The sequence below is a fragment of the Triturus cristatus genome, chromosome 7 (genome assembly GCF_964204655.1).
Source record: "Triturus cristatus chromosome 7, aTriCri1.1, whole genome shotgun sequence".
NCBI lineage: Eukaryota > Metazoa > Chordata > Amphibia > Caudata > Salamandridae > Triturus > Triturus cristatus.
Window position 1 is genome coordinate 1284494515 of NC_140590.1, and position 26895 is coordinate 1284521409.

Sequence of the window (26895 nt, forward strand, 5' to 3'; positions counted from 1 at the left end):
CGCTTTCCCCCCTCCCCCAAATTAGGTTACCCAAAGAAGACACAAGAAACAGTTGTAAATGGGTAACAAATGCTGCAGGATTTATTACATAATTCCAGGATATGTAATAGGTGGGTTATCTTACGGGCGATCCAAGGGCAGGTGGCCATCTACTTCACCTGCCCCGCCTGATGAGCCGGGCAGCACGGGAACGACCCGCAAGTGCTGCCCCCCAAGTGATTCTTTTTTCGATCACGTGCCGTTGACATTCTACTCACACCCCCCCTCTCGGGGCGGAGCGTCGCATAGCAAGCCCCCGGTTGTTCAGGCCCACAACCGCCCGCAGGCCTAGCGGGGCGCCGACCGGCTTCCGGGACCTCTCTGGAGGCTCCTCGTTTTGGCTCAGGCACCACGTGGTGCCGCGCAGAGGTACCCTTTGTACCGGCCTGCTTCCAGATCGCCCTGTAACTCCGCCTGCAACGAAAAGAAAAACATTAAAACGTTCAGCCAAAAACCCCACCCCACCACACCACGCCGGGTAAGCGGTAGGGAGGGTAAAAAGGCGAGGTGGGCGACAAAGAGGTCGCCAGTGAGGGTGGGGGAAGGCTAAATAGCCTTCCCCTCACACCTGGGCCCGGAAGTGACGCGCCTTTTGCGCGTCACTTCCGGCCCCCGACACGGAGGGGGGGCAACAATCAGGATCCCTGCCCCCGCCCCCCCCGAAGGAGGGAGTGGGGAGGGGTGACCGGGGCCCCGGGGCCACTAAGGCGCCGACCGCCGAGTGGCCCCCTGCGGGGGCCGCGGTCAGCGGCAAAATTAAAGGGACGGAGAGCAGCGGGCGTGTCCCTATTGCAGGAGAGGGTGCGGGGGGAGCATCAGTCCGATCTGAAGCACCGGTGACAAAGCCATTAGCAAGACGGCCTCGCCATGACTTGAATGATGTAATTGCACATGAGTGCGGTCGCCATCTTAAAGTGGGGCAATACAAATTAAAAACTGTAATGGTAGTGATTTTCTCTGCCCGTCGCAGTGCGTAACTGGAAATACATGTAAATACTTGAGGTCAGATTCCCTTTGCAGGGAGGAGGTGGGGGAAACAGCGCGCTCAATTTAGACCTCGGTCTTTGAATGCAAAGCAAATGTGACATGAGGAGAACATGATTTAGAACCCTGTCTACAGAAACAGACCTTGAACTACTGAAAACATCCAGCTCTTAGGTCAAATGCAGTAAGAGAAAGAGAAAATGAGTCCCTAAACAGATGTTACAATGGGGCAAGTGGAAGGGTACAAGTCCTGGGGCACTGCTCTCTGGGAGTAAACAACGGAGGAAAAGGAGGGACAAGGAAGAAGGATTGACCACTAGCAAGCAAGGAATTTTTAAGGACACTGAAACAAACAGATCAAAAGCAGTGGGCTGGTTTAAGCCCACAAAGAAGTATATACTAAAGTATATACAAGAGGTCTCGAAAGCTCGACCTAAAAAGGGAGGGCAGGCAGAAAAAACTACTTACTGGCAAATGTTGTCCTGCTGACATTCATAGACCCAGTGCATTCCATTGTTGGAGTGATAGATGCTTTGGAGCGATATGACCTTATCTCCAGCTTTAAATACAGTTTTGGGAGTAGGAGATTTTAGAGTGGGATTAGGTGTAACTACTAGGGAACAAACTGCATTGCTCTTCCCGTTCAAGTGAGCAAAACATAAGATGAACTATTTTGAGAAGCAATTACTCCTTCCCTACAAACCTTGTACAGAGCTAATTATCTAGATCTTTTTAGGGATACAAAAAGAGATCTCCAGCGGTGGCAATTTTTGTTTTGTATCATAGAAAGTATAGTGGCAATAAAGACTAATATTATCATAGATTGTTATACCTATTTTTGGTTTTCCTGGTTGTACCTCCTAAACAGGAGTCAGCAAATATCCAGTAGGCCTAAAGTGCCTTTATATAGATAAACAAAAAGGCCAGATTTTCTACGAAATTTTTACATGCTCCTAGAGATGCAGGGAACTGAGTTTTCCTGAAATCCAGAAATACTGAATGACAGTCCAATCAAGGACAACTCCAGGTTGGTACATATGACATGCACAAAAACGCTGGTCACACATGGACTTTGCTGTTATGAATAGGACGCTTTGGCACATATTGTGGCACCCTACAACAGGGTTGCAAATGGGCATTATAACTCTTCCACCACTGGAAAGATGGGACACAATGGTGAGGTAGTTGGGGAGTGCAAACTACACGCCAATACACCCCAACAATGACTTCAGCCCACAGGGGTTTTCTTCAAGCATGGAGGTGGGTTGACTGTGGAATGCTGGGAGATCTGTTCCGTGGTGGTAAAATTAGGTCATTTGGCGACTGTATGAAAACATTCTTGGTAGATGATCAAGAAAGTCTTAAGTCCAATGCACCATTTAGCAATACAACTGGGAAATAGAGAGGAACGACAGAGAAACCTGATGCCGAATGAGAAATTGTATTGCGAAGAAGACAATGGTCCATAGGAGACTTGTCCAATTCATATATGTGAATTGCTTGTATGCTTACCAATAATTAAAATGTCTTTAAAAAGTAACTTTTTTCCTTACATATAAGTACATTCCAACTTACAGAATAAGATAGATAAAATCATTTTTAATGTTAATGGATAACATTGTCATCAATAAGAGTTAAAAATCTTACCTTCTCCAGCAATGAACGTCTCCAGGAACTCTTCCCAGAGCCCAGGGTCTGGGTTCACCATAGCCATTTGGCAGAAATAGAAGTAGGACACAGCAACATCTTTAGCATTGCGGGCAAGATAAATGACCTGTAGAGTGAGGTATATGGAAGAAATCAGCAATCACCTGAGGGCATTCAGAAATCAAAGTCAAGTACAGGGGCAAAAAAAGGTCCTCAAACACCTCTGATCATTCACCTCCACTGGTGTAACGAAAGTTGAGGAGCCCCCCCTGCAAGGTACATAGAAGGGCCCCCGCTTCGGATTAAATCCGGAGCTCTCAGGCGCGTCGGAGAATGCAGGGGGCTGTGTTACGCTACTGGCCACCTCTAAGGCCTCGCATCTCACACATGAACCTTTGTTGCCTTGCCCTCTTTGGGAAATTACTAGGGTCAGGTACCTTACAGTCTTTGTCCCAAAAGGTTTTTGGAAGAAGCCGGACAGCAAGATGTGTCTTTATCACTCGTGGGGAAGGGATTGCAAGTAATATCTCCGTTCCTAGAAAAGAAAGATCACATTTCAGATGTTTCCATTGTTTTCACCTTCATAAATTCTAAAAATGTTCATAAGGATGACTAGCGTGTCTACTTCATGCCTTACAATTTCTCACTGTCAGCTTATTTAAATTTTTCTCTAAATATCCCCTTAAAACTTGCACCTCTACACCACTGCCTCCACAGTACAATGTCTTGCACCGCTGAGGTTCTTTAATTTTGACTCCATCTTACATGCACCGCCATTTTTGTGTTGCCTTTACACAGGCTGCTTGATTCACGAAGTGTCTCTGCCCCTTGGACTGCAACGTGTCAAAAACCCCCTCCGTCCTTGTCTTGAAACCCATCTCAGACACCAGCCGGTCTAAACTAATCCTTGTCTGGACTACCTAATCTCTATATCAACTATCTGTTAGCCTTTAGTATTCTTCTCGTGCCGTATCTTATCTTTTGGCCTTCGCTATTCTCTCCCTGTGTTTTCCTATTCCACAACCTTTCCTTTGAAGCGCACAAACATGTTCTGCCATTGCTGATTGACCTATGGGTGCTGTCATTGATTGACTTATGGGATTGGGCAAAAACACGACTCAAGGGGGATGTTCTGGTTACATGATGCCTTGTTTTGAATGTTTTCCTATTGGCTAATATTTGGCAGATTTTGTATATCCATATTGTCATTTTGCATGCTTGCATGAGCCAGGACTGCCCCTTTCTTTTATGCTGAGTTTGTAACCCTCACATATATAAGACCCCAGTGTACTGTACTCTGGAGACTGCCTCATTCAGTTGCTAAGGCTTCTGTGTGACGTAATCTCACTCATTTGAGTTTAATAAAGATGTCTTTTCATATTTCAGCTTCTTTGCCAAGTTCTTTGTTATATTACCCTGAGAATGAAGATTTCAGTTTCTTCACCGCCCATTATAGCTACCACAAAGACAGAGACCCTGCCCAGTTTTAAACAGCTGCCCTGTTGAAAGAGTTAAAACTATTAATCAAATCCCCTCTCTGAATCCCAAACACCATCAAGGTAAAATTGAATCACTCCAATATAATATATATTTGCCTTACCAAAACCCTGACCCAAGAAGCACAGCTGACTACAACATCAATTGCAGGCTTAAGAAAACAGGCGCATTCTCTGACACCAGGCATAAAGTGCACTTGCTCATTGTATATGACTGTATCACATTCAAAGTACTTATACCTAGTCTACAAATATCAATATAATCTGAGTCTCTGCTATTCACTATGCACATTCCGAATCCTTAAGCCTAGAGTACTCACAGATTTTGAAATATAAGTCTCCTTCAACGGGCTAGCTTTCAGAACTGTGTACAAGGATGTTATTGATGGCACCTGCGCCTGAAACTGTAAACTGTGTTACCCATGCCTCTCCTTTTTGAAACCATAAATCAAAAATGGCAGGTTCTACTTAGAGCAGTCATTTTCAGACCTGTGCTCACTAGAAGGCGATCCATTAGTGTCCACTGATATAGCCACCTACTGTGAATTATATAGATGCCATTAATCCCCCTCTGCCATGTGGCAGCCAGGGGTACTGGTCGATTCTGCTCAGCCCTGTGCCAAAGCCCAGGGTCAGCACTATTTGTGACAACACCTCCCGCTGGAGGTTACTGGGCATTGTATCTGCTACTCATTGTACCTGATGGAATTCCAGGCAGAGCACATTCCAGGAAAGGTACCCTGTTATATATGGTATTCCGCTTGCATTTTTCCTCGTCACCATTATTCATAATCATGTCCACAATTTCACTGACCCAGGTTGTTCCTGTTGAAAACAAGAGAGACACCAGCATTACTCAGGTGGGACATCAGAATCCTGAGACTATTCTATGTATCCTACAAAGGTTCACATTCAAAAGGGGGTAATGTCCCAAGGAAAGAGGACCTTGCAACAGGGACTTTGGAGGCTCACCTCTAGGAGGTGGATTCCGCAGACTGGGACTTGACTTCTTGTGACCTAGGGCTAGACAGAACGGCCTCCTGGGATTGGACCTGAACCAAAGGTCCACCAGTGATCTGTAGGCCAAACCTCTTGTGACCTGGGACTAGGCATGGTGACTTCCTTTGTTCTGGAGCTGGACCTCTTGTGACCCGGCAGTGCTGGGCTTTGTCTGACCTGGACCTGGGTCTCCTTTGGCCTGGGACTCGAATGTCAGGATACATGCAGATGAAACAAAGGTGAAGACATGTCACCGTCTGTATTGGATGCAGGGTATATTTAGTGGAGAGGTGGGGCTACAAATTGAAGAGTGAAAGATCCTCACTTTGGGGAGCTGGTGGGTTCTGGAGAGAAACAGTGATAATTTGAATAGTTAAGATGGGACTGGTCTCAGGTGAATAGGGAAATATCTCATAGAAAAACATTGAAAGGGTTTAAGGAAGGGAGGAGCCAACACTGAGAGAGATGAGAGACTAGGACCTGGTGGAGTAAGAAGAGGTACTTCATAATGAAGATGTGAAACACTGCATGCTGGGAAGGTGATGGGCATTGAGGAGCACGTAAAGAGGATGTTGTGTGCTTTGCTAGGGGCAGATGGCAGACATTCCATTGGACAGTTGTGGATCACCAGACAGAATGTGGAGATCTCATGAGACGAGCCTGTCTTGTGAGGAGTAGACACTTCTTGTTCTTCATTCTAGCTAAGGTAGTGAATGCAGATACTAGAAACCTAGCTGGGTGTATCTGAGCTCATGTCTTCCTTCATTCAATTAATGGTACCATGAATCTTCAAAGGCAAATGTAATTCCCTAGGGGGGCACAAGATAAGCGGCCTGATGCCTTTCCATCCTTGGATGTTTGCTTGATTCTTCCAGTGCACCAGCTTTGGGTAGCTGCTGTGATGTGCTTACTTCATACTTACCGGACTTGGGGTAGGTAGCAATAATGATATCCTCTTTTCTTGCCTGAAACAATTCCACCCGCTCCCAATTTTCGAGGAAGCACTTGATGAAGGCAATTCCACGAAACCACTTTGCCTCTGGGTGAAGGATAACCTCAGTGTGCTGCATCCTGAGACAGATAAGATAAAAGTAGAGACTTCAATAATGTACTGTGTGCGTGGTAGATAAGAGGGATTGCAAAGACGCCTGGGAGGGATATGCTGGAGGCTTAATAAGAGTGAGAGACATGCTAAGATTCTTCTTTTCTTTTCTTTCCCTGTGCTGACCAAATTTGCCTTTGTTTTGGAGATGTGAGATGAGGTGTAGTCGGGCTCATTACCCATAACATGCCTAAAGCATAAGAAATGTGAGAAAAGGTGATAGCCTAGGAAATTCTTAAAATATAATATTTACAATGCAGTTGGTTGCATAAAAGTGTAATTTCAAAACGACTCAAAATGGGCAACATGAGAAAAGGAAAGTCTGGATAAATCAAAATACTCCATAGATATGATGTGGACGAAAGAGCAGGACATTCAGCTCTGACCATATCCTAACTAATCCAGGACAACAATAGGGAGACAAAAAGAAAGTGATATTTGGAGAGACAGGCTCTTCTTCTCTACTATTCTGGTACTGTATAGCAAATTTGCAGATTTGTTTGAGCTAGGAGCAGTCTAGTGTAATTAAAACATGGAAAAAGCACAAATAACCTTACTGGGGATTGTTTACAAGCCCCTTGCATCGCCGGTGCGTCACTTTTTTTGACACACCCACGGCGCAGTGTGCCAGCCTATATTTAAAAAGCCTCATAAAGCCACCCGGCATGGCTTTTCATGGCCTTGTAAATTCAGCCCCTTTTCACGCATCACTTTGCCTGAAAGGGGCGTGCCATGGGTGTTGCTGTGGGTGTTCCCACACAACACCCTTGGATTCTGCCGCATTCCCAGATTTACAACATTTCGGAAACCTGGGAATGTGTCACAATGCTACGCCTCCCCAGGGGAGGTGTAAGGAGTCGCAACGAGGAGAAATACTTTATTTCTACTTGTTTTTTCCTCTTTCTATGCGTGCTGAATTCTGCAGCACACACAGAAAAAGTAAAACCCCATTAATTATTGTTTTTGTGCAGGAAAGTGTCCCTTCCTGAAATAAAACAATCATCCCTGCAACGCAGGCACCCCTGCCTGCAGTGGTGCATGGGGGCCAATTGAGCACCAGCGCAAAGGAAAGCACAAGGATGAGTCATATTGTTGTATATATGATGCATCCCTGTGCTTTTGAAATGACGCAGCTCGGTGCAGCAAAATGGCTTCAGGCGCCACATCGCGCTGCATCATTTTGTTGCAAATGAGGCCTCCTGTTTTTAGTAATAAGTCAAATACCCCATGATGAATGGCACCAAATCTGGCAAAGAGAAAGTGAGCCCAGAGGCAGGAGCATCTGCAAGGAGTCATAGGAAGAGTTTATGTGGTACTCCACCTACTGCCTGGCATTTGTAAGTTTCTTTGCAGGCCTGCAAGGTGTAGTCATCTCATTGATTTAGGGTTTCAGAGTCTTTTCCTGTCCAAGCAGAGCCTGCATCATCTGAAGGCAGTTGAGGAAAACCACACTAATGTTGGCAGTGATATAAAGAGAACAGAAACTCAGTGTGTGAATACATTTTGCTTTGCCATATAATGTGAGACCTAAGTCCCAATTAGGTTGTGAAGGTACAGGGGTTGGAGAAAGTGGGGTGGGGGATATTTTATATGACATCAGAAACAAGGAATGAGTATGCAGAATGTTACTCCTCCCCCATTTTTTTAATGTGCCCTGATGAACCACAATTGAAGTGGAACAAATGTAAAAAAGTCTTTCGCAATTATTCCATAGTTTGTGGGCCCAATTTGGGTCTAGAGCAGGGGTGGGCAAAGTTGGCGGAATGCCGCTTCATGGAATCCCACAGAGTTGCTTAAAAACTCTGTGGAATTCAACTCTGCCCTACATGCAGGCAGCCGATCTGAAAGGTTCCTGACCATCACACTGCCACCTGCTTTACAGCACTTACCTGGGTCTGGCATTCTCCACCATACCCGGGCTGCCCTTGTCCTGTCCTTGTCTCCTCATGGTCCTCGTAGCAAAAGCAAATCCCCTACGCTTGACCCAGGTAAGACCTGGTCCTTCTCAATCCTAAACTCTCTACTTGGGGAGGGCTGCGGGGGCAAACTCTGCCATGCCGTGGAATCTGAGTTTTTTCCCAAACTCCACGTTCCCAGCAGAGCGCAGAGTTGGCAAAACTCCACAAACTTTGCTGGCGGAGCAGAGTTCGCCACCCACCCCTAGTCTAGAGAGGAAGATGGCAGTACTACAACATTGTTTAGGAGCAGAGGGACAAAAAATCCTAGAGCATCTTCTTGATCTGAGTGCTGATAAATCCATGGGGTTAAATTATTTCGAAATAAGCATCAAGAAATTAGATAATCATTTCTTCCTAGGATCAGTACAATCAGTGGCCGTTATCATTTTGGGAACAGCTCACAAAAGGAAGGAGAAAAAGTAGAGGACTTTGTGTCTGAGTTGTGTAAATTGGCTGCCTCATGTAAGTTTGAAGCAACAAATGACAAACGCATCAGCGACCAGTTTTTGTTGGATTGTAAAGTTGAAAGGCTACAGGAGAAACCTTGGCAAAAAGATGATCTTTCCTTGGGATACGTATTGATTGTGGTAAAAAAAGTATAGCACATAATGAGATGGTTCCCAAACTTTTCACTCCTGAGGACCCCATTGAGACACTACTGGCATCCGGGGACCCACAAGCAATTTGTATGATTTAAATCTCAAACATTAAAAGTGTAATTCATTCAAAGGAAAAAAAACACACATGTGTGCACATCAGACAAAGACTAGACTTGAATTACTAAAGATTTTAGTATTTTTATATTAAAAATGTATGTATAGTCAGGAGGCTATGGTGGACAGCCAATAAAGATGATAGGATACTTCGTAGGGATGGTTGAGTATGAAAACCAATATACAGTATGCAATGTTTCTGGTTCATGTGAAGCAGATAACATTTTAGGATGGCCATCACAAAAAGACCAAGATCAAGATAGCTTTATTCGACAGTCATGTCATAAAAGCAAAACACAATACATTACGATATACATATTAAAATAATAAATAATCTGAATCTAAAATCATTTAAAAATGAATTAAACAAAGTACTGCCGAATAAGTTAATTATAAAACCATTCAAATACAAATACAGACAAATTGTCCCATGGAGTTAATTTCATAATTTGGTCTGGACTTCATGACTGAGGCCAAATAGTCAGGTACCCTCAATCACCACCCTGGCTCTAATGGACCAGGCCCAGCCTAGAAACTTAGCCATGGCAATTGCTATTGGCTGTAATGGATCCGTTGTAAGAATTCTTAGGGCATCATCATGCTTCCTAAAACCCAAAAGCTTACAGATAGGAATGACCCACATGGCCCAAAGTTTTTTATATAATGGACAAAAAAACAACAAATGGCTAACCGTTTCTTCTTTATCTAAACATTTTGGGCAATCTTTCGTAGTAATCCTGGCCCAATTACCAGTAAAAGATCTAACCGGTAGGGTACCGATCCTCATTTGGAAGTATAACTTCCTGTCTGAAGGTTTTTCAATAAAATCCCAATAATCTTCTAACACAGGATTTGTCTTCAGTTCAAGGAATCGGCCTGTCAAATGTTTAGTAACACCCTTTGCTCGCATTGTTGCCATTGTCATATCCCAGTACTTCTCCTTCAATAACTTCTTTGACGGAAAAGAAGCATTTAAGGGGTCATCCCAGAGATCTATCAGGCCTAGGTTCACCAGTAGCAACCTTATCTCCCCTAGCCATTTAATCTTATGGAAACAATCTGAGTCCATTACATCTTTTAGCCCTCTAGCATAGTGTGAGAGGTCCCCCGTGCACCACAATCTTCGCCAATATAAAAGAGGGTGAAGTTTAGCCAAATCCCTTATTGGCTTCCTCCCTAGTTCAAACAATTTTCAGCAGCCGTTATAGTACGTAGGTTCTGGAACCCCCATAGTTCCGCACCATACAGAGTAGAGCTTAGGACTTTCAGACCATAAATCTCCATAAACGGGACAAGTGGTTTGGAGAACGAGGTTTTAAAATTAGCTGCAAGGATCCCGGCCTGTTGTTTATGCTTTAGGGTAGCTTCATTAATTTGCTTGGACCAGCTCATATCTGACTGCAGCGTAACCCCCAGATAGGTAAAGGCGTCAACTTTTTTTGAGGGGTACATTATTCATAAATACCTTACCCCGAAAGGATTTGTGCTCGTTGAATGTCATAAATTTAGTTTTTTCAGTATTAATTATATGACCCCGATTTGTGCAGAAATCCTCAAACCTTCTAAGTGCCTTTTGTAGGCCACTTGGGGTCTTAGAAACTATCAATGTATCGTCCGCGAACATGAGGACAGGTATATGTTGTTTTGCCAATACAGGGGCATCGGTGGGGGTCTCCTGGAGGAAATCAACCACCCCATTCATGAAGAGTGAAAACAGAGTAGGCGCAAGCACGCAACCCTGGCGCACTCCTCTTTAAACGGGAAATGAATCGTGACCTCACCCCTTGTCCCCCACCTGACCCGTGCATGGTTGTCCTCGTGTAAGCGGACGACCAAGGACAGCAAATCAGCTGGCATCGCCATTTCATCCAAAACAGCCCATAGCTTACGTCGAGGTACCAGATCGAAGGCTGCTTTCAGATCAACGAATACCACATACAGAGCACCCTTCTCCAATACGACTGTTTTCCAATAAATGTTGATAAAGCGGAAAACCTGATCGATAGTACTCGTAAGGGGACGAAAGCCTGCTTGCAATGGGGTAAGAATGTGCTCATCATCCATCCATGCCTGAAGCTTTTGAAGGATCAATCTACCCATGACCTTTTGCATGGAATCTATAAGACTTATTGGTCTATAATTGGCTGCAGCGGATTTATCCCCCTTTTTAAAAACCGGTATAATCACGGCCCCTTTCCAAGAGGCCGGAATTGGTGCCCCACAAGCAATAGCATTAGCTAGATGTCTTATATACAGGCGCCACGAGGATTTATAGTTTAAAAACACATCTCCAGGGATGTTATCCATTCCAGGAGCACGATTGGGGGTAATTTTGTCCAGAGCCCTATCCACTTCCCTTAATGAAAACACCTCCCCAGAAAAGAAGGTTATATCGATAGGACCCATAGCTTGTTCGTCCTCCACAGAGGCGCACTGGGGTTTAAAGTATTCCACCCAAAGATGATGGGCAACATTGTTCTGTGGGGGATCCGGAATCCCTCCCCTGTCCCACTTATACGTATCCCAAAATACTTTGGGGTTTCGTAACGTACAAGCATCTTTAAGCTCTATCCATCTTGCCTGATCCCAGAGTTTTTTTGCAGCTTTAACAGCTTTTTTGAAGGAGTCCCGTGCCAGTCTTACTTTTGCTATATCTCCTTCCCCTATGGCTAGCCCCAGGTTTCTCCGCAACTTACGACAGTTGTCAGTAAACCATCCCTTAGTTTTCGTTTTCTTTCCCTGGGATTTTTTTACAGGTTTCTGGAAGAACAGTCTTATTTGTTCAAATAGTGCTGTATGCATCTCAATTACATGGGTCATAGGAACCTGGTTTCTTTCACCTAAACCCCAAACTTCTAGTACCCTATCCACCTCATTGTTCATCGCGGTTAGTGTTGCCTGGGAACTTAAAACGTTGGTCCATTTCAGATATCGTGTATCGTTAGACAACACCAGGTCACTGGCATTTACCACTGGGGTAACCTGCTTAGTTTCCCCTAGCAAGCCATCCACTGTGACAGTGAGTGGGTTATGGTCACTCTCCACTCTGGTGACAACGACCATGTCCCTCACACAATGCCACAGAGATAGGCCTACCAAGACGTAATCAATGCGGCTCGCCCTACGACCATTGTTGAAGGTGTTAGCCCCATTCTTATCAGAAGGTGTACGCCCATTTACGGCCCTCAGCCGTTGCCCAATGCACAACCCTTTCAACTGTATTGCCGCCTCTGTCCATTTTTTAATTGGTTCCACCTCAAGTGTGGGTATACCCCATAATATATCCTCTTCCGCCGATAGATCTTGGTCTTTTAGTCCCAGTGGTTCAAAGGTTGTATTAAAATCCCCCACGACCATCGGACTAGATTCCCTAGGTATATCATCCAACAGCCTGTCCAGGTCAGTTACAACCTGAGAGCGTCGGCCGCCGACCAATCCTCTTGCATAGACATTACAAATGCATAGACTGGGACTTTGCTCTGGGATAATTTTTATCCCTAGGATATCATTTCTATATATGGGTATTTGGGAAATTTTACACCTAAGTGCCTGACGTACCCATATAACTAAACCCCCCATTGGTCGGCCCTTCAGTTGTCTAATCGCAGGGACCTGGAAAGAAAGATACCCCATACGAAACAGGGGTTCTATTGCCCAAGATTCCTGAAAAAAGCACAGGTCATGGGTCTCGATAAAATCTGACCAATCAGCAAGTGCCAGTTTAGAACCCAGTCCTGCTATGTTCCAAGATAACAACTTTAGGGCTGTTGGACTAGGGATACATAAATCATTCGACATAGGGCACCCAGGGTGAGCAGGTGGAAAAGTCGAGAGCGTAGTAGTCTCCATCTTCAATGCTGGGACAATAGCCCCGTTTTCCCCTTTGTGCATCCATCTATTGACAGATAAAAGGATGGATACAGGAATCCTATCTAAAGGATAATTAGGTGCAATTGGGTTTTTAGGGGCCGTAACTGGTATCTTCAGGCCTAGAACAGGAGGGATAGCATCTTTGGGTGTACATTCCTGATTATGGTGCTTAATCATAATTTGTTGTCAATCACACTCCTCTAGGCCAGACAAAACCTCGAATCTGTTTTCTGTTGAATCTCCAAACTCCCCCCCAGGTCGCCCTACCAATCCACTCCTATATGCCCTAGTTTTCCAGGGGCCTAGTGGGGGGGCAGGGTAAAAATATGTTAGTGGAAGAGGCTTTTTCCTAGAGGCCATACCTTGGTGATGCAAGCCACAGATACATTCCCCTGTACTGGCATCCCCAAAATTAATAACTATGCAATCGCCCTCTATCGTTTTCTGTCTTGACCCAACCCAGCCCACCCTTCTTGCAAAAAGGATTTTAGCCGAGGCTCCATATGGTAGTGAACGATTCGTGTTTAACCAATGGATACACTTGTTTTTTAAATTGATATAATTCTCCCGTTGTCCCGATTTCAATGGGGGTACCCCCGTCAGAATGCACACATAGGGGGAGGATGCAGGAGGGAGGTCCAAACATGGAAGGCTATCCAAAGATGTATCATAGGGCACCCTACTCCCCTGTCACATACAGGGGGGATTAAGTTTGGACCATCCAGCACTACACCCTCCGTGCATGGATCCTGTGCTCCAGTTTTAGCATGCAGGGAGGTCTGGGGGGTAGGAGCACACACTGGCATGGGAGGAATACTTAAAGATACCGTTCTCTGTGGGACCTGTACTACTGGATTTAACCTTGCCATATTTTTAGTAGTCCCCTCCATACACTGTCCACTACTAGCACTGTACGTAGGCCTCACACTGCTAGTAATATTTGTAGATTTACCTTCTACAGCTTCTAGTATTCCTAGTCTTTTTTCAATCATGGACAATCTTTTATGAATAGGATTACAGATATTATTAATTAACAGTTCGATTTTATCCCATACTGTCTGTGGTAGATCAGACGGGATATCTGTTCCTGGGTGCGTTACATGGTCTAACATTGGGGATGGGGTCTCAACACTATTTCCTATAGGCACCATTGTTCCTCGAGGAGATTCAACTACAACATTTGGCTTCTGGATTTTTGCCTTCCTGCCCTTCTGCACCTTACTCCCCCTCTTCCTCTTAGTTGTTGGCAATGGGTGCGCTGCTTTTAACTCACGTCTATAACTAGTCCTAGCATTGTTCCCTAAAGGAGCGGACACAGTACTGCCATCTAAAGTGTCTAAATGACCCTCAGAAGGTGATACAGGTATGGATGTAGAATCCAACCCCCTATGGGAGTCACTGGGTGCTGAATGTACTAATGCAGTGTGAGCACCCTGATCAATGACTATGCACTCAACCGGCTGAACAACTGGGCCAGGAATAATAGTAGAAATAGTTGACGCAATGGGGGACACTACCCCAGCTAAAAGACCCAATGAGGACCTCCTATTGGCTGCAATATCCATTGACAATCTTTTTTCAGTGCGGTCAATTTCATGAGCTAGGATAGAAGTAGCACGTACAATGAATTGATCCAATGTACCCATAACAGAGCCTGTGGGAACCACCTTCCCTCCCTTTCCTACTTTGCCCAACTTATTTGCCATTTCCTCCCTTTTCCCTTTCAAATCAGGTAGATGCACCAATAACCATGTACATATGCGTTGGATATCTCCGGATGTTATAACAAAGAGACCAAGATGCAATATAAGCAAGATTATGTCCAATGGTAACCGCAGAGAGGGGGGAAGTCCCAAATAACCAGGATTACACAGGTGCACCAAAATAAAACAGTTCCCCCACAATCCGGCAACCACAGCAGGTCAACAATACCTTATGAGTACCAGCTGACAGTCAGCGTTAGGGGGGAGGCCCTGCCCTGCCTCTTCCTGGATATGACGGGCAAGGACGGGCCCGCCCGCGTCCCGCGCTGCGGTTCTCCTTTCTGCCTTATATCCCTCCCCGGCGCTGCCTGATGACGTCATTGGCAGGCGCCCGGGGCAGGGAATGCTGGGAAATGGAGTTTTATTAGCCGTTCCCCTCACGGCAATGTGAGGCGCGTAGGAGTTCTACCACCAGGATTCTGCTGCCGAGTGCCGTTCCCCTCATGGCAGGACAAGTGTCAAGCAACCTCGAAAATATGGCACCAGGTAAGTCAATGCGCGACCCGCGCTGCGGTTCTCCTTTCTGCCTTATATTCCTCCCCGGCGCTGCCTGATGACGTAATTGGCAGGCGCCCGGGGCAGGGAATGCTGGGAAATGGAGTTTTATTAGCCGTTCCCCTCACGGCAATGCGAGGCGCGTAGGAGTTCTACCACCAGGATTCTGCTGCCGAGTGCCGTTCCCCTCACGGCAGGACAAGTGTCAAGCAGCCTCGAAAATATGGCTCAGGTAAGTCAATGCACGTCCCGCGCTGCGGTTCTCCTTTCTGCCTTATATCCCTCCCCGGCGCTGCCTGATGACGTAATTGGCAGGCGCCCGGGGCAGGGAATGCTGGAAAATTGAGTTTTATTAGCCGTTCCCCTCACGGCAATGCGAGGCGCGTAGGAGTTCTACCACCAGGATTCTGCTGCCGAGTGCCGTTCCCCTCACGGCAGGACAAGTGTCAAGCAACCTCGAAAATATGGCACCAGGTAAGTCAATGCGCGTCCATAGGAGTTTATCTGAATACCAATGCTGAACCTCAAATACTGATCCACAATGTTAACAAGGATGCAGAGGTAGGATCTGACTTTGAGAAATAACATTTTGAAGTATTAACAGAAAAGTTAGGGTAATTAAAACAATATGTGCACAAGGTAAAATTGAAAGAAAAAGCAATTCCATTGTAAGCTAAAGTACGTAGTCTTCCCTTGAGGGTACAGACCCCAGTGGGAGAGGTTTTAGAAAAATTGTGTAAGCTGGGTGTAATAGAACCTGTGGAAGCAACTGAATGGTTAGCACCCATTGTAGTGGCAAGAAAAGCAGATGGCAAGATTTGCCTGTGTGTTGACCTTAAGGCCCTCAACAAAGAGGTAGTTGTTGACATGTTCCCTACACCAAACATAACAGAGAGACCACAACTGTAGCTGAGCAAACCTCTTCTCAACACTAGATGCAACATCTGCCTATTACCAGATCCGTCTACATCCCAACTCTCAAGAAATCACTACTTTCATCATTCCCTTAGGGACAACAAATTTAAACGCATGATGTTCGCCTGGTAACGGCGGCATCAGTCTTTCAGAGTGCCATGTCTAATATAATGTCTGGAATCCCGGGGGTGTTCTGCTATAAGGACGATATGCTGATATTTAGGAACTTTCAGGCCCAACATATTGAAAGACTTAGACAAGTTTTAGATATATAATGTACTGAAAAAAACTATCTAGGGGATAATTTAACTTCTGAAGGGGTACAACCCAAAGCAGATCTGATTGACACCATAATGAAAGTAGCATCCAAAACCAAAGACGAGCTACGATCCTTCTTGGAAATGATAGAATTTTATTTAGTAAAATCATTCGAAACGTTGCCAGTCCAACAGGCCATATGCGCAAATTGTTGAAAAATAAGGTAACCTTTGAGTGGGATGGGCATTGCTAGAGAGAATTTAAAGATGCTAAGAATGCTGTGACCAGTGCACCAGACTTGAAAGCGTTGGTTCCAGTAAAAATAATTATCCTTACAACAGATGCCAGTTCAAAAGGGCTAAGGGCTGTGCTTCTACAAAAAATTGGAAAAGGTGAGGAAACCATTGCATTTGCCTCAAGAACACTTAGGCAATCTGAGGTCAACTATTCGGTAATAAAAAAAAAAAAGCATTTGCAGTGTACTGGGCGCTAAACAAATTCGAGAACTTTGGGGGTCATTAAGATGGCGGAAAGAAAAGCCCTCCGACCACCGTGGTTGCAGAAAAAAACGCATGCATGTTCCGGGGCAAAACCGGCGATGCAATGATTGCAAAATCCAACCCCAGCGGTCGGATTCCACAAAAATACGTCCACCATGTCCGAAAATCCCGAAAATCCGACCGCAGCGGACGGAAATGCTGTGGAAAGCACCAATGATCCAGAAGCGGAATGACCGCAAGTGAAATTATGATAAGATGGCGGAGCAGGCAGAACGATCATTCTTTTCCGACCCCTGCGGTCGCGTGAAAAGATGAATGGCAGAGCTGGCGCAACGATCATTGCATTCAGACTGCTGTGGTTGCGCGGGAAGAAGAATGGCGGTCGAATGCAACCACACCCCAAGGCCTCCAAGTGTGGCTGATTTTTTCCGCTGCCTTCAAAAACATTTGACACACCCCAATGACACACCCCAAGGCATTGAAAAACAAACAAATCCCAGGTCAACATAGAGAACACACCTGACATGAATACCCCATTTGGACACACCCACATAGCTGAGTATAAAACCAACCCCTTCCCTGACCAGCATCCTTTGCACAACTCCAGCAGTGAAGGGCCAAACACCACAGCAGAAAGGAGAGGCGAATCATCACACATCACACCATCACAACCACCCACACCAACAACACCAACACACACCTCACACATCTCCACCACCACCTTCCCACCTGCACTTGTCACCTATTTGCACATCACACACCATGTGACAGAAAAGAAATGCCCAAATTCACAGACAATGAGTTGTCAGTGATGGTAGATGATATAATTAGAGTAGAACCACATTTGTTTGGAAGCATGGTCCAACAGACACCACTAGTCAGAAAAAATCAAATGTGGGAAAGGATAGTCAACAAAGTCAATGCAGTAGGGACCACCCTGCGCACACTGCGTGACATCAAGAAGAGGTGGCATGACCTAAAGACCATGGTGAAATACCGTGCCAACAGGAACCATGAGGCGGCTCAGAGGACTGGCAGTGGCCCTCTCATTCAACCACTAACATTCACTAAATGGGAGGAGAAGGTACTTGCCGTACTGCATCCAGAGAGTCTCACAGGAATAGCTGGCGGAGTGGAGGCTGGTAAGTACCAACAAATGTGTCCCATCACACTGCCGTGTACTGTCTTGCAAAACTAGAAAGCTACACTTCCTAGACCTAAATGCACTTACTTACAACACACTCTTCCCAACACATGTCTCACATAGCTACCATTTACTTCCTCTGATTCACCTCAAAGGTAGCTAGCAATATTTCCATGGAGGTATGTGTACATGTAGCCAGCACTATAACTCCCACCAGTCACCCTTGTCCCACAGCTGAGCAGGATGGAACACTCACCCCACCCAAGAGCCATGTGTAACCTATTCCCTTCCTCTGCTCCACTTCACAGGGAGGTAGTCTTCTTAACAGGGAGGGTGTGTGTGTACAGGCAACCAGAACTACAACTCCCACCTCACCCTTATCCCACAGCTGAGTAAGATGGAACACTCCCCCCACCCAAGAGCCATGTGTAACCTATTCCCTTCCTCTGCTCCACTTCACAGGAAGGAAGCCTTCTTAACAGGGAGGGGGAGTGTACAGGCAGCCAGCACTACAACTCCCACCAGGCACCCTTGTCCCACAGCTGAGCAGATGAAACACTCCCCCACCCAAGAGCCATGTGTAACCTATTCCCTTCCTCTGCTCAACTTCACAGGGAGGTAGCCTTCTCACACTCTCCTGTCTCACCTCTGAGCAGGATGTAACACCCCCCCCCCAGCTAGAACCATGTGGCAGCCATTTCATTGCTCTCTTTCACCTTACAGGTAGGTAGCCTTCTCATGCTCACTTGCATCACCCATGAGCAGGATGGAACACTCCCCCACCCGGAACCGTGTGGTAGCTATTTTATTGCTCCTCTCCACCTTACAGGTAGGCAGCCTTCTCATGCTCACTTGCATCACCCCTGAGCAGGATGGAACACTCCCCCCACCCAGAACCATGTGGCAGCCATTTAATTGCTCTCCTTCACCTTACAGGTAGGTAGCCTTCTCATGCTCACTTGCAGCACCCCTGAGCAGGATGGAACATTCCCCTCACCCAGAACCATGTGGCAGCCATTTCATTGCCCTCCTTCACCTTCTCATTACACTTGCATCACCCCTGAGCAGGATGGAACACTCCCCCCACCTAAAACCCCGTGGCAGCCATTTCATTGCTCCACTCCACCTTACAGGTAGGTAGACTACTCATGCTCTCGTGCATCACCCCTGAGCAGGATAGAACACTCCCCCCACCCAGAACCATGTGCCAGCCATTTAATTGCTCTCCTTCACCTCACAGGTAGGTAGCCTTCTCATGCTCACTTGCATCACCCCTGAGCAGGATGGAACACTCCCCCACCCAGAACAGTGTGGCAGCTATTTCATTGCTCCACTCCACCTTGTAGGTAGGTAGCCTTCTCGTGCTCACTTGCATCACCCCTGAGCAGGATGGAACACCCCCCCCCACCCAGAACCATGTGGCAGCCATTTCATTGCTCTCCTTCATCTTACAGGTAGGTAGCCTTCTCATGCTCACTTGCAGCACCCCTGAGCAGGATGGAACATTCCCCTCACTCAGAACCATGGGGCAGCCATTTCATTGCCCTCCTTCGCCTTACAGGTAGGTAGCCTTCTCATGCTCACTTGCATCACCCCCGAGCAGGATGGAACACTCCCCCACCCAGAACAGTGTGGCAGCTATTTCATTGCTCCACTCCACCTTATAGGTAGGTAGCCTTCTCATGCTCACTTGCATCACACCTGAGCAGGATGGAACACTCCCCCCACCCAGAATCATGTGGCAGCCATTTCATTGCTCCACTCCACCATACAGGTAGGTAGCCTACTCATGCTCTCTTGCATCACCATCAGCAGGATGGAACACTCCCCTACCAAGAACCTTGTGGCAGCCATTCCATTGCTCTCCATCACCTTACAGGTAGGTAGCCATTGCAACAGGGAGAAGGGTTTGTAGATAGGTAGCCAGCACTAAAACTCCCATCAGGCACTCTTGTCTCACCCCTGAGCAGGATGTAACACTCCCCCCATCCAGAACCATGTGGCAGCCATTCCCTCTACTGTGCTACCTAACAGGTAGGTAGACAGTGCATGCACCCTGTCATCCTTCTCAGAATGCATGGAGTCATATGACCACCACATCCCTCACATGCCAACTCTGTATAGATCCAAATGTCACATCCAGTGTTCACACAGCTAAGTGCATGTAACTGTCACATAAATTATACTTTGACTCACCAAGTCACATGCAAAATAAATTCAGGCCCCAATCATTCAAAGCACAGAATGCAATGTGTGGGTGCCATGGTTTCAAAACATGAAGGCTCATATGAACACAACACATGCACGGTCAATCTGTCAAACAAACAAAACCTCCTGATTTGAAAGAACATATAAATAATTAAATTGTTAAGTTTTGGCATAGCTGAAACAGATTCTCTGAAAAGTCAACTAAATCGACTCATAAACCAAAGTTGATGTGCACCAAATTCGTAGATGATGACATGTCCTTGTAAACACACTATCTCTGCATGCCATAAAATGAAAAGTAATGTATGTACCTCAACATCATGTCATGATGCTAATAATCTTTTACCAATACCAAGTGATTGCAATGTAAAATGTTTGTGTATCAAATGTAACATCTAAAAGTGTGACACCAAGGTTGTGGAGTGCACTTAACTGACAATCTAACCTCTGTTCAACAGGAGATCCCCACGCAACAGCTGGTGAAAACACCACCAACCAGCAGAGCCAGTCTCCACCCCCCACCCCCACCCCCGGAACGTGAACTCTCTGATGCTAATTCTCTACGTTTCTTGAATGAGGAGCAACAATCTGGCACCCCGGACTACCAGGGCACACTCCGTCTCAGGGCCTCATTGTCCCCACCACCACAACTATCAACACACCAGCGACAACCACTACGCTGACCCCTACTAAAATGACCTGTGCTGCAACCACCTCCACCATCACCACTGCTGCCTACAACACTGTCCCTGGCTCAGTGGTTACCAACACCACCACACAAGCTGAGGATGCCAGAGATAGTGTGCGGGTGCGTCGACAGCCAATGCCACAGGTCCGTGTCAGCAGGGTAGGTGGGAGGGCAACTGGGGGACAATCACATGAGGACCCTGAGATTGAATACAAGGTCTGGATCTATCACTATTTGTGCTATATCACCTCGGACACATCTTCCAAATGTACAATGGACATGTCATCCTTCTTTTGATTCCATAATGTGTAGAGTCTTGCATGTCTATGGACTGTTCCACCATTATTATTGTTCATGAATGTGATTTCTGTAATGGTCCACGTGTTTCCGCAGTGATAAACCCTCAGGCCTGCCCAGTGAATGCACAATGTTTCAAGGACCCATCACTAAAATGACTTTGATAAAAATATGTGTTGGCCACCATCCTATTTTTGAAGGAGATATCATAGGCCTGAGGAGTACTCAAGACAGGCCCACTCCTTGTGAAAAGAGTGTGTTAATGTAAGATCAGCTACCTAATTGTGACCTCCATGACACATGTAGATATGCAATGGTCAAGGACATTGAGGGGTGTGTAGTGTAAGACACAGTGAGTCTGACCACTACCCATCATTTACAGTGTATCGTATGTCATGCTCACACGCATAGTGCATCACAGATGAGGCACATTTTCCAATTGCTTTTTGTGCTGGCGCTCTGCATGTGAATGAGATGGGCATGTAGTGTGTCCATCATCATATATGTATACATTGCAATGATATGGCTTGCTCAAAGTGTACTATGGGACATGGTGTATGGGCTATGCTCTCCAATGATGTATCTGTGTGTTACGTGGTTACATGCTCCTGTACTGTCACACAGTGGTACACAACACAGTGTTACAAATATTCCTCTTCTTGTCTTCCATGCATACAGCTCAAGGTCCATCAACGTAAGGCCATATGGAGGCCATTGCACGCAAGGTGCGGTCTCTTGGTGTCTCAAACCAACGCCATACACACTGCAACAAGAGGTGGAGTGACATCTGCTGGCTCAGCAAAAATGTAGCTGAAATGACGCTGGGGCTGGTCCCTCGAAGTGGCAGATTGGCACGCAGGAGCATGACACCACTAATGGCCTGCATAATGGCAGTAACACAGCCCGCGCTGGATGGACGTTTAAGGGCCCACCAGCAGCAAGTTGGGGGTGAGCATTGTGCTAAGAGTGACTTTGCGCACAAGTCGTTGCCTGAATCCCATACCAGAGCAAGTGCGGAGCTCTGTGATGTCTCTGGTGTGATGCAATGGCTCCTAAGTATCCTCAGTGTTGAGTGCAGAGGGTCTGAATGTGTCCAACATTTAGTTTCTCATTTGGTAAATCCATGAACGTTGTCATAGCAAGTCAGCTTGACATGTTTTCTTCTCACATTTTGTGAATGTTGTCTGAAATGATACCTTCTAACACATGAAAAATCTTGGTGTGAAGTGTGTAGCCCAGTACACTTGTCAGGATTGTGTGTGCTGTGTGGCTACCACAATAGCGTGCTCATGTGATGATGTGTAAGTACATTAATGCACAACTGTGGACTCAAGGAGCAGTGAGTTGGTAGAGGTCACAGCTGTCCCATGGGTTGTGTTTTTCACAATGATTGAGATGGCAGCATCATTGCAAAACAGATAAGCCAAATATCAGCAGCATGACATCACAAAATGTGATTTCCTGCTACAGTGACAGTAAGTGCACACAGGTGCTAAAGGGGTAGGAGTGATGACTGCAGTGATGCAATGGCTGATTTGCATTTAGAATGTGGGCACTTGAGTAGTCATACCATGTGGTTGTCCTGTCATTAGCTGAAGTGTTGATGTATATGTGCCCTTGAACACGACACTTACTCACATTTATCATCCAGTTGATGAGTGCCTGTTTTTTACATGATCAGACACCTGCTGTAGAGTTTGGTCACATGTAGGAGTTGTTTGTTTAGCAATGTGCAGTGTGTCAGTATGACCTTGCAGTCCTGGGGTACACTTACTTGTTGTCAACATAATTTGTGAGTATGCAGAGTGTGTCAAAGCAATGTCTGTGTTGTGGTTTTATGATCAGCCATGCCTCTTGCTTATGTTTGTGCTCACTGTGCTGACTGGCTCAGGCAAACAAACATTGTAAGTGACTTTTCACATTCATTGATGTCATTTTACACTTTATTTTGACCACTATGTGGTATTCAGAGTCATACCAGCCCCAAGAGAAGCTTTTGATGCCGACACATTGTGAGTTACTCCTCTATGTGTTTTTGCTCTGTACACTCCTCACCTGTCCAATACTAATGTACACACCACTTCAGTCTAATATCTTCCACCCCATGCCTTGCCAGTGTTTGACCCTCTCTACCACTTCATAGTGTGACACTGTACTGTGGGAGGATTATCGGTGCCCAGAACCAATGTGCCCCTCAGGACTGTCTCACAATTTGTTATGTGCTATTTTCTTCTACTTTATTGCAGTCATGGTTGCTCATGTACAGTGCAGATGATTTTCCAGCACAGTCCTCTTGTCATGTTCCATACATCTGTGTTTTCCTGAGTTGTGCAGCAGTAGGTGATAGCTAAAATGTGTATATGTTTGCTGAGGTACTGCTACCCATCCTGAGTGTGATGTGATTTGTGTGCTGTGATGATTTGTGATGTTTAAGTTCATGGTGGAGCACTCAGAGATGTGTGATACTGGTTTTGGTGGTGTTCACACACTGCTTACTGTGCATGCACTGCTGTCAGTGGATGTTGCATTGTCCTTGCCAGGTGTGAGTCCCCCTGATGCCCAGCTGAGTGTGTTATGTAGTGCTTTTGTATATGCATATGTTATGTATTTTTTGTTGAGGGATGCAATCTTTATCCTCTGTTGGCTCGTTCTACTGATAGGTCCATGTGTGTGTAATTTTTTTTAGCATGACATTGTGTGTGAGGAGTTTGTGTATTTGAATGCATTAAGATGTGTGTTGAATTTGTAGTATGCATTTCTTGTGTGAATGTCACATGCAGCAATGTTGAGTCTTGTTCATTAGCTTGTTTTAAGTACACAATTGTGCTATCGCCGCCTATATTTGAACAGTCACTTGTCAGGATTGTGCATGTGAATGCTTGTGCTACACATTGACACCATGCTCACTTTGTAACTGGTGGAGTGTCTATGTCTGTGTTTGCAGAATTGTCTGCCTGCACATAGTTTGTGTTTATGATTGACATTTGTTCATGTATTTTTGATTGGTTTGGATGATGGTGTCTGTGCAGTTGGCCAGATTAAAAATTTTATTTATTCCAGTGCTGTCTAGGATCACATTGCCTATCCACTGTTTGGCTGCACTTGGCTAAGCTTGTTGGACTTCTTTTGATGTGGTGTGTGATACATGTGTTTGGCAATTGGTTTGTGATCAGAATTGGTTCAGACATCCTTGAGTGGGATTCTGACATTTGTAAATACACACCAGGGTGTGGCATTGGTTATCAGGGAACTCACAGGACCTTATTTTCACCATTATCTGTGCTTCTCACAGGTATTGAGTAGTGAAGGTGGAGATGGGTAGATAAGGGGTATGTGTGAAGGTCATACTTGGGTTTGACAGTCAGGCAGTGTCACCATGAGCCATGAGTGTTGTGCTGGAGGCATACACATGTCAAGTTAGTTGACACAGATGAGGGGCTGGTCACTGTATGGCTTATGACAGTTCATGTCATTCTGGGCCAATGTATTGCTTGCATTGCTGTATCACAGGGATATTGCACAGATGTTACTTTCATTCAATTTCAATCACTGTGCCACCCATGTATGGTTTGATGTCCTAAGTGTAGTGTGATATGTGGTACCTCTTGGGTGTCATGTACAAATTGTAACAGTACTTTCTACATGTTTTTCCTGCACTGTGCACTCTACTTTAGACTCGTTTACGTATTATGATACAATGCTGCTGACTTATGGTATGTGTATGAGGCTAAGTTTAAATGTGTGAGCTGTCTGAAGGACTTGACATGCAGTGTGAACAGTTCCAAGTTTGTTAATCTGCACAGGGACTCTTCATTTCCTCAATTACTCACTTTAATTCACATGAGTGGAAGGCAGGTATTAAGAGGAGGAGGGTTGGGTATGAGTCTCAGGTCAGAGTTTCCTGCTGTTAAGATGGAGTCTTCCTGACACTTTGGCATTAATTCACTACTTTGTAGTTGGTGCTACTTTTGTTGAGGTGGAGTAATGGTGTGTAGGTGTTCTGTGAGTTGGCAGTGTAGTCAGTGTTGTTGATGTAATAGACATACTCACATGGTGTCATTTATTGCAGCAGTACACTTGTGAGTCAAATGCCCAGTGGTGCTTACTTTGAGTTTGTTGTTTGAGTCAGGAATTTCTTACTGTGTTGCATGGTATGGGCTGACATTGTGTGATATGGTTTGCCATTGTATGTGATGAGCCTATCAATGTCTGCTTGGGGGCTGTGGTGATCTGTGATTATGTGGCAATGGTGTCTAATATGATGTGCCATCTACCTTAGCTCACTGACTCATTCCAACACCTTGTTGGACTACAGTGAAATACACATACACACTCTGCTTGCTCTGCACTCCTCTGTTCCATATTGTATTTGGAATGACCTTTGTTTGGGTGCAATGATGACTATTGTCATTTTGCAGGGACTTTTGCCTCAACCCACACTCATGTTACTATACAATTGCTGATGATCCTAATGAGATGTCACTATAGATAGTGTCCCTGCACATGACTTCTTGCTGCAGATATGTTGTGCTGCGTGGTACTTCGTTTATGATACATGTGTTGTGGATGTTATGATGTTGGTCTTGTTTGTCTGGGACAATGTCCTGGACTCCTGCTACATTGTGGGCAGGTTTTACCGCGGATTCACCGCTGTGGTGACATGACCAGCACAACTGGGCTAGTTGCAATCATTTCTATGGGGATGGTGATCCCGATGCAGAGGTGACAATTTGTTACGTGCAAAACATGTGTCATTGGACTATGGGATATGTTCCTATCTCCACCAGAGTGTATGTTGTGGACAAGACATGTATTTCACTGCGACAGCTGTGTGTTGTTGTTGTGAAGGGGTTGTATGCAGAGATATGTTCTTAACATACCTGCGGTGTTGACCGCGATGGCGTCTTATCTGCTGGTAGTGGATCAGGTACAGCAGCGGAAGGGCTTGTAGAGCAGGATCCATGAAGGCCAGGAACGTGTGGAGGTGTCTCCGACTCGAGTTTCTATCTCCACAGTTGTGCTTCTGCCATCTCCGAATAGCTGGTTTCTCCGCTGCATTCTGATTGGCTGGTTGACGCATCGTTATTTGTCTGGCGGCAGGAACGTTATTCTGCACGGCGGTCTTTCTCTATTGGCTCCCTCTAACACCGTTGCCGAACGAAAAATCTGGTGGATCCGCAAACTCCGCGACAGATGGAAAATGGGCTACCTTTGCTCATTGTAAAATGGCGGTCGCGAGGACCGCCACAGGTGTAACTAAATGGACGTTTTCTGCCAGCAACGCGGAGGTGCCTACGACCGCCATCGTAATCAGGCCCCGTATTTTGAGAATTGTGCTCAAGTTAAGAACAAACCACAAGCCACTTAAGAAGGTATTTACAAAACAAGTGCTGGCAGCAATTTCAAGTAGAATTAAAAGATGGGTCATTAATCTACAAGAGTACACATTTGACGTAGAATATATCCCTGGTACACATACATTTGCAGCAGATTGCTTGTCCCGATTGGCTGATTACACAGGAAAGGAAGGGAAAGTCTGTGTTAACCAAAGTGAGGGTATAGAATAGCACATAAAAATAAGTGTGTGTGATCACCAAAGGGGTGGTTGAGGAGAATAATTGAAAAACAAAGTTAAAATCAGATCTCAGTCTAAGTACAGTAGAAGATTGTTAATCCAGGTGTGGGATAGTGTAGAAAAAAATGAAGAGCGGAGGAGGATATTTTGTATGGTCAGAGAAGAATTATCAGAATTAGATGGATGCCTTTTCAGAGGCACAACATTCATACCTCCTGAAACCCACAGGAAAAAAACTGTTTGA

At 45.6% G+C, this 26895-nt stretch overlaps 2 protein-coding genes across 2 annotated transcripts in view; both read right to left on the reverse strand.

Annotated features, from left to right (window-relative positions):
- The window catches only part of LOC146811889 (sulfotransferase 1 family member D1-like), a 502151-nt gene that overhangs the window by 431048 nt on the left and 44208 nt on the right, over nt 1-26895 (reverse strand). The gene's annotated exons all lie outside the window — the stretch shown is intronic.
- LOC146811890 (sulfotransferase 1 family member D1-like) overlaps nt 1-26895 on the reverse strand; it is a 249934-nt gene that overhangs the window by 134844 nt on the left and 88195 nt on the right. The window contains exons 2-5 of the mRNA XM_085618855.1: nt 6088-6236; nt 4866-4991; nt 3108-3205; nt 2671-2797 (exon numbers count right to left, since the gene is read on the reverse strand). Of these exons, the coding sequence (XP_085474981.1) occupies nt 2671-2797; nt 3108-3205; nt 4866-4991; nt 6088-6235 (499 nt within the window). The 5' untranslated portion in view covers nt 6236. The remainder of the gene's footprint in view (nt 1-2670; nt 2798-3107; nt 3206-4865; nt 4992-6087; nt 6237-26895) is intronic.